The sequence below is a fragment of the Limulus polyphemus genome, unplaced genomic scaffold, assembly GCF_000517525.1.
Source record: "Limulus polyphemus unplaced genomic scaffold, Limulus_polyphemus-2.1.2 Scaffold1935, whole genome shotgun sequence".
In the NCBI taxonomy this organism is placed as follows: domain Eukaryota; kingdom Metazoa; phylum Arthropoda; class Merostomata; order Xiphosura; family Limulidae; genus Limulus; species Limulus polyphemus.
Window position 1 is genome coordinate 213,870 of NW_013667545.1, and position 8,920 is coordinate 222,789.

At 29.0% G+C, this 8,920-nt stretch overlaps 1 protein-coding gene across 1 annotated transcript in view; it reads right to left on the reverse strand.

Moving 5' to 3' along the window:
- LOC106465414 (set1/Ash2 histone methyltransferase complex subunit ASH2-like) overlaps window positions 1-4,440 on the reverse strand; it is a 20,888-nt gene extending 16,448 nt beyond the window's left edge. Inside the window, exons 1-3 of the mRNA XM_013925641.2 lie at window positions 4,342-4,440; window positions 1,476-1,565; window positions 1,148-1,344 (exon numbers count right to left, since the gene is read on the reverse strand). Of these exons, the coding sequence (XP_013781095.1) occupies window positions 1,148-1,344; window positions 1,476-1,565; window positions 4,342-4,360 (306 nt within the window). The 5' untranslated portion in view covers window positions 4,361-4,440. The remainder of the gene's footprint in view (window positions 1-1,147; window positions 1,345-1,475; window positions 1,566-4,341) is intronic.
- Window positions 4,441-8,920: the final 4,480 nt, after the last annotated feature.

The following is an 8,920-nucleotide window of genomic DNA, read 5'->3' on the forward strand; positions in this document are numbered from 1 at the left end:
CCAACCTCCACCCTTACAAAAAGATATTAAATAGAACTAAACAGAACTATAAGATATTAAACAGAACTAAATAGAACTATAAGATATTAAAAAGAACTAAATAGAACTATACACCCTACCTTAAAAAGTCTTATATAGTTCTAACTCAACTCCCAACCTGATGATGACAAAACCTTGTCTAAAACGTGGTACATTTGCTGTTATGTTAAACTTATATTAAAGTTTTTCTTCATTACCCATTCAAGCTGTCTCCAGCCATTATTAGTCTCAAAGTGGGTTCCTCGTCATCGAATTTTAACTCCCTCTATATTTTATTTATAAGATATTTTCCTTAATCAATAATTTAGTTTCTAAAATATTTTTGTATTTATTAAAAAATGAAGTAATGTATTTATTTAATTGCCTGTTTCTATAGCCATTATCTTTCAATAGATTTTAATACTAAAACACTATCCATAAAAAAATTATATTTATTACATACTATTAAAAATGGTTTTAGTTGAGATATAATAATAATAATGGTATTGCAATATTTAATTCATTATTGTTTTATAGTGCTGATTTAATTGCCTATAAACAATTAATGTAATCAATAGTTTGTAAGTTATTTATATATATGCACGCACACACATATTCCAAAAATATTGTTTCCTCTAATGAAATAATAACTTTATCTGAGAAATTTTCCAAATCGTAAATATCCTTGCAGAAAATATTAACATTTCCTATTTAAATATGATAAATAAAACAGTCACTTGATTTTGCTACTTTTTGAAATTCACATTATTTCAATATTAAATTTTTATATATTTTAATGAATAACTTATGTTTAAGACTGTTTAACTCTTTTTGTATAAGAGCAGTTAAGTTTTATTTTAATTAACCTTATATTTGATTTCTTTTTACATATATGAATGTATAGGAAAAAATCTATTAGATTCTAAGTATAGGGAATGTTATTTAAAGTTATAATGAGTTTCAAGCACAAGATAAAATCAGAAACAGAAAAACATGTTAAAAAGAAAGCAGTATTCCTGTTAATCTTCCTTTTAGTCAACTGATTAACTGTAGGAAAATAACTCCCATTATAGCTGAGTTCACAGAGCAATATTTTAATATATGTATCTAATAAATCAGAATATCTAACCTTTTCTTTGTGAGTAGGCGGTAAAGGGACTATATTAGGGTTCTTAACCGGAAGATGTATTAGAAAACCTAAGGTATCTCCTTGGCCATAGCCTCCATTAGTGTAGTGGTACCCCCGGCTCTGGTGGAATTTTGTTCCTTTTTTCGAACGCCATGAATAACTAAAATGATCATATCCGAGAGGAGCCTGTAAATTACCTGAAAAGTGTTATCAGTTGTAATTATTAATCTAAAGTTCATTTACATGTATATTACAGTCTGATCTGGTAAAAAATATACATATATATAAAATGAATTCAAAAATACTCAGCTCAGTTTCTGATACTCACCTAAAGCCTGAGACCATCCAAGCCTTGTTGCAGATCCTTCTGTCATATCTTCAATTGTACATTCAAAATACCAAGTACCTCTCTTCACACCTTCGTGTGTTCATTGTCATCATGACCCAAAACATAACATAAAGTAAGAAGAAAATAAAAAGCTTAAATTTTAAAGTTTATTACACAAAACTGTAACTAAATATAAAAGTATGTTCAAATACAACTGCAGATGAAATATTTAAAAAATGCTTAATAATATCAATTGATATTCACTCTTCAGGTTGGTTTCTATACTTATCAGTGATGATTTAAAACTGGTTTAGAGGACTGTAATAATTATCCAGTTTTTATAGCAAAAAATACTATAATAAAACTTTTCTTACACCATGAAATAATGTTATATCAAATTTTAAACCAATTTAATATACATTTATGTATGTATACATTTGCAAATTTTTTCCAACTATTTTCTTTCCCCATTCAAGTAGTTAGTTCAATATAGCCTTGTGCAAAACACAGCAGCCTTTCTGTCAAAATGAAACTTGATACAGTTGAGTGCAAAAGAATATAATTAAGCCTACCTGAATTTGATGTACAGAAAAACTTTTTCCCATCATACTGCAACATCATAATTCAAATGAAGCATACATTGATAAAGCAAGCTTTTCGTAACATTTGAAAAAAGAAATAAGGACTGTAATTGTTCACAAACACTTTTTCTTCTGGCAACATATCACTAAAATAAGCTTTTATCACTTTGTTCCAATCTCTATGCAAATCTCCACTGAACTGAAAGCCTCATAAACTTTTACAATTCAACAGAACAGAAAAAAAAAGAGCTTTCTAGATGTGTCTAGACCAGTAGCCTACGATGTCTCTAAGCTGAGATATAGGCAATTATGTCACACCATAACAACTGATGTTAAAAAACAGTGATTGGTTGAATCAATAAAATTACAATTGTATTCAAGTAACAAGAACAAATCAGTAATAGTTTGTTCAAAACTATTATAACTTTCATCCTAGGTGGCTATGAGTGACATGCTAAGAAAAATTCAGGAAATTCACAAACACTAATGATTTCACTGGGAGCTTGCCAAAATCAACCCAAAATCAGAATTTATCTTTTTTTTATTTTATGTATGAAATTAAATAAATAAAATTTTTGATTTTTTTATTGTATTTTGTTTTATTTTTAATGTGTGGAAAAACAACTACAAGTTTATTTTCAATAATTTTTCTAATTCAGTGGTACAATTTCAATTGCATTCATCTGGGTATGAAAGAAGTAATGTCTATAGCTTTTGAAAGTAACCTTTATTTAGTAACAAATTTCTTTCAACCACGGTTCACTGATTTGAAAGTCAATTATTTAACACAGGATCTCTCCTTCAACCAGAGGTGAAGTAGTGTTTTTGGGTAGCAGAACAAGCAATTCTGGTCATTGTTTCTTGGAGATATTGCATATACCATTGGAAAGTCCATAATCTGCTTTATCCAAATATGCGATCCATATGATGGTAACATATTTCAACCAGCAGTAATAAGCATTCAAAAGAAACAAGATTTTATCAACAATGGTCATACACACACATGCATTGATTATCTCTTCTTTTTTATTTTCAAATTAAATTGTGTGGCCTCTCTTCATTGTCTAGTTAAAGGTGGAGATCTTGTTCTTTATCGCCTGATCTGGTAGAAGACAACAACTTCTACTATCACTACTGTCCTCTTCAGCACAAATCTATTCTAGAGTACCACCACAGTAGACCCATTAGTTACATAACAAGTACTGTCATTAACAATGAGGTTTCTGCTGATGATACAGCTAGTCATGATTCAGTCAATTTTTGTCTGATTTGAAAACTTTAAATTGTAGTTGTCATATCTCATCATTTACCAAATTTTACATAATATTTTACACAAATATAAGTAAGTAAATTTTTAAACTTCTAGTGCAGATATTTTGCATTTAGTTAAAGTCTTCATAAACAGGAAATAAGAGTTTAAAAGCTGGACTATCTTAAACTAAAACTACATACAACAATAGTTACTTTACAGATGCTAATATTTGGTTAATCTTTTCTCTTTATAGGTCATTTCAATGTTGAAGTGCAGTAAATAAACTTGTATAAGTTAGTATCAGCTGAATGTATATAATTAGAATAACTGTTGACTGACATGGGTGATCTTAAAAGTGTGAGATACTGCATTTTGACTAAACAATAAACAATCATCATCATTTTTGCTTTACACATGCTCCAGAACCTAGAAGTTTGTCATAACAAAACACTAAACTGCCAGTCAAGTTTTCAAAAATGAAACATAACTGTGAATAAAAATTTTGTTTCACTGTTAATTTGTGTTTGCTTCTTTGTTTGTTAACTGTTCTTTTTGTGTTTCTGTTTAACATTTCCTGAATATGATGCTTATAGCAGATCACTTGTAACTTAACAATGGAAATCAATGTTCCTGAAATATAACATTATGACATCAGTATAATCAATCAATACAATCTGTTTTGATGGCTTCTCTTTTTGCTCAATACGTTTGAAAGAGACAAGATTCAAGGAAAAGTTAGAAAAACATTAAAAATCATTGTTAGGTAAAATTAAATCAAAATAAAATGAAATAAACTTTTAATAGTGAAAAAAAAACTAGTTGGGCACATCCTAATAACTGTTGCAACCTTACGATTTACATAAATAATTGTTTGATATGACAAGTGAAAACCCATCTGTGCAACTTTAGTTATATTCCTGCTTGCCCACTAGAACTGATGGAAATTTTACATCATAATTCACACTTTGCATTGCTAGCAATAAAATTACAATGTTCTGGTTCTTTTGATCAATGTAGATAAAAGTTATATTACCATGAGTGGCACGAACCATACAGTAACCTTTTTCTCCTGTCACTGAGAGCCTGTCATCAGATATTTTCAGCTGGGGAGCTGAAAAAGATTGAAAGCAATCTGCATCAATTCTTTTATTACTAAATAGTTTGTTTTTCAAAAAATTTACTTAGAAATACAAAACTAGAAAATTCAAGTTTTTCTGATGACCCCAAATTAAAGAATTAAAAAATCACAGTACAATTAGCATCAATGGAAAAGTTACAACATTATCCAAAAACTTGAATGAAGTTATGTTGTATATTTTGGTAAATTTTAATTCAAGTTATAAATTTTTGAGAAATGTTTGGTGAATCTTATATAGTAATAATTTTTATATTTCTTAAAATATTTCAAATTGTAAATAATTTGTTTGATAAAAGAACAAAGAGTAGGTAAAAATGACATTGATCCTTCCCAAATATTTTATGTCTGAAATGTTTGGGAAAACCAAACAAGAATAAAATTACTTTCTGTCATATAGATCAGTTCTGTAAAACACTGACAGAAAGGTGTGGCTTGTGCATTTGATATATTGCATGCAAATGAAATGTTAATTTATATCAATTTAGGTAAAAATGAATGAATATACATTTATCTCCTTTAACTCCCTTGTTACAGACTTGGTTGATTTGACCTAAAAATTGACCCTTAATTGACATGTATAGTTTCCACACAATAACTTCTACTATGTTTTGTGTATCTTCAAGAAATTTCACAAGCTTTCAATAAACATTAAGTCATTTGTATAAAAAAAAATCATATTTTTTGTTGAAGTATTTTCTCTGTGAATATATGGAGTCAAAGTGTTAACTCCTCCAAGTGCAATATGATTTTCCTGTTAAGACTAAAAATACTTTTATTCATCTGAAAATTCTCAAATGTCAAATGAATAATATCTAAAACCTCCTGAATAGATTTAAAATGTTTTTTTCTGTAAAACTTTATATTTTATCTGTTATTTTTCTCTACCCTAACTCTATACAGGGTTTGACAAACTGACCAACCTCTTAAACACCTTTTTTCTTTCTAGAATGACTTCAAATTGTAACATGAAACTATATATGCTTATCCTAAATATCTTTAAACTAATAACAATATACATCTGTTTCTACTTAAATTATATTGTTTTATTGCTCTTTGAGCCATGTATAACTAATATTCCTGCTCACAAGTTGAAAATCACTTAGCAAAGGTGTAGATCACATTACCTTATTGAATTATACTTAAGGCAAGGGCTACTTGCATGTTGCTCGAGAGCATACCTCATGAAAAATTTTAACTATTATTATGCTTCATTTTATCTAATCTAAGATAAAAAGTTTATAATTTTTAGATTTTAGTTATTTTTATAATAAATAAAGAATACATATGAAAAATAAAAAATAAAGTACTTACTTGGGTCTTTTTCTTTGCTGTCAACTGTTTATGACACTTAACCATACTTTTTAATACTAATGGTACTAATACACTAAATAATTTTTATTTAATTAAATAATGCGCTAATTAACACAGAATAACAACACACAAAAAGCAGAAAATGTCCTATAACTATCACAATTCTTTTGGCTTTCTAACTATGTGACAAGAGCCATTAAAAATTCAGCTAAGCTCATTGATGTGTTTCCCATGGGAATAAATTTTGAACTGAAGGCAAAATAGACAATTCTCTGTACAGAAAAAGTCATTTGATAGATTAAGACTTTGTCTTTCTCTTGGTTATAAATAATGTAGTATTAAACATTAGAGAGAATTATTCACAATTTGTGATAGAGAGGATGTGACAGGTGGGCATGGCAAGAGGAGTCTATTTTCTAGTTCAGGGTTCTTTAACAATATATATGTATATATATAATTGAAGGCTATAAAAAATATGCTTTGCCTGAGCAGTGACAACATTATATTGAGTAATTTACATTAAATTTCATATTTTTCACAGGGGTGGTAAACAAATTAGAAAAGATGGAACATCTAGAGAACAAACATCAAAATCCTCATAGGATTTTTTTAATGTTGCCTTATAAACTTAAGAACTTAAAAATTATATAACATTAAAATTTGAATTATTAGCTATGTTTGATGCTAAGTTTATTCATATACCATGATAATAAAATACTTTAATTAAATTTTGAATATAACTCAGTAAAACCTCATGACATACACAGAGAAGGTTGCCCTCAGCAAGTTAACTGTATAACATCAAGCCAAACATTGCAATTCCTCTGATGAGTGACAAGATTGATTGTGAAAAACATGTAAACAAAAAAAATCATTATCTTAAAACGTGCAATAAATTTCAGGCTCTTAAACATCTTAATTTTTTAACACTAACTCTGTGACTCATTCAAGCTTGGATTGGTGATTAAATCTGGAAAATCATGACATTTTTCAAATTTATTAAAAATATGCTAGAACAATAGCTGTGGATAAAGACTCCCTCTGTTAAAACAAAATGTTAGTAACATTTTTCAATATTCTGTGTAACTTTGATGAATATTTACTATTTTCTAGCCAAAAGTCGACTGTTTTTCTCCATGTTATTTCCTAACCTCAAGCATATAAAAAAAATGCAAAACACTATGGGAACATCAGGAGACAATTTCCCCTCTCCTGTTACTTGTAACTGCAATGTGAAAATGCATATCAAGTGCAATAAATATAATTGATGTAGATGTGACAACTATGAGATATCCAGTTAAAGAAAGTGTTAGCAAGGAAAAAGAGGGTGAAATCAGTTTTAAAAAAAGAACAGAGAAAACTAGAATCGAAATGAAGAAAGCTTCTGCTGGTGCTTGTTCAAAGGCAAAAGTTGTTATTGTTGGATCTTGACGATGGTAATTCTGATGTTAATTCTGTAGCTACTTTGTTGCTGTTGTCTTGGGTCTTGAAGAGAGAAATTCTGTTGTTCACAAAGATCCTCTTGAAGCTTATCCATTGTTCCCTTTGATAAAACATTTTAAGAAGGTAATCTTGCATACTTTGTATGTTATTGATCTTATCAAAATAGGTCAACTCTGAAAACCTGTTTGAAGTTGTATCAAAATCAGTTTTTGTTTGCTCTAAACTCTTTAGACCAATATATAAATATTACAACAATCAAAAGGGAAAAATAATAAAGTGGAACCTCTCTATAATGCAGTAGTCAAGATCCATATCATGGATCAAACTTGTCAAACCGCCATATAAGGTGAGTCCATGACATGTTCCTTCACATTTAACCCCCAAATTTCCAGAAACCATTAATAAATGACAAGAACAAGACAGCTTATTTAGATTTAAATACAAATTAAGTTTTATTAAGAAAAATGGGAAAATAATAAGAGTGTAATATTTATACATGCATATTAATTTTTTCAAGTATCATTACAGATCATAGAGCAGCATCGATAATTGGATAAATGATATCAAGAATACATACTTTTGAAAAAACATCACCACTGAACATAACACAGATAATCAAGAAATTTAACATAAATTCCTGCAGGTTGATATATGAGCACCGAAGTAGTCAGTAACTTGAAGTTGTTGGCACGATTTACTAGATTCAGCTTTGGTTATATGTAAGTGGTTTTGAAGATGGATAATCATTGCAGGTGTCGAGTGTTCATAAGATTCAGCCCATTCAAGTGTTGTTTCAATTCTATCTACAACAGATTTTATGGATGGCAGTGGCTTGACTGGGTCTTTGTCATCATCATTATTATCATCACTCAGTGATGCCATGTTTTTGGGGAAGGATGCCTGAGTAGCCCCTTTCTTTATCTCATTTATGATGGTAAACTTTTCGGTAATCGTATATGAATTTCTCTTCTTGGAATTGACATTAGTAGCAGACATGATGATAACATTGTTGAAATCATACAAGTACTGATCTTTTGCAATTGCTTGGGTGATTCATTTATAGGTGGCTAAGCAGTAGCCATTTAGAATAACCAAAGTTATTAGTTAAATCAATTAATAATAACATGGGGAAATTGTAATGGTCAGTTATTAAATTACAAACTGAGCAGATACTCAGAAATCTAGATTACACACTCTTAATTCTCACTAACTAATTAACCTTTAGCTAAGCCTGGAATTTTGGGGTCCATGAGAGAATTGCTTTATACCAAGTCCTATGCTACAGCAATTCTTGTTATAGTGAGGCTCCATTGTACTACCTAATCTGATAATGTGAAAATTTATAACCATATTTGTAGGAATTTTGGCCTGGATAAGTGAATTCAGTGATAAAAAATAAACATTGTTTATAATCCTTGATTTTTTAGCAATTAAGTAAAAACATTACTTCATAATAATTTCATGAATAAAAAGAGCACAATAACATAACCTAGTAGCACAAAAACATGTTCAATCAGTAGCAAAAACAAAAATAATTTCTCTAACGGGGCATTTTTATCCATGTTCAGTGATGCTGAATTGTCAGTTATTTAAATAAACACTTATTTACTTTAATAATTATTATAACATCTAAATTGTGAGTTCTCAACAAAACAATATTAAAACCCCAAAATACTAGGTGTAAGACCATACATAACTGTCAACAATGAGAATACAAAAC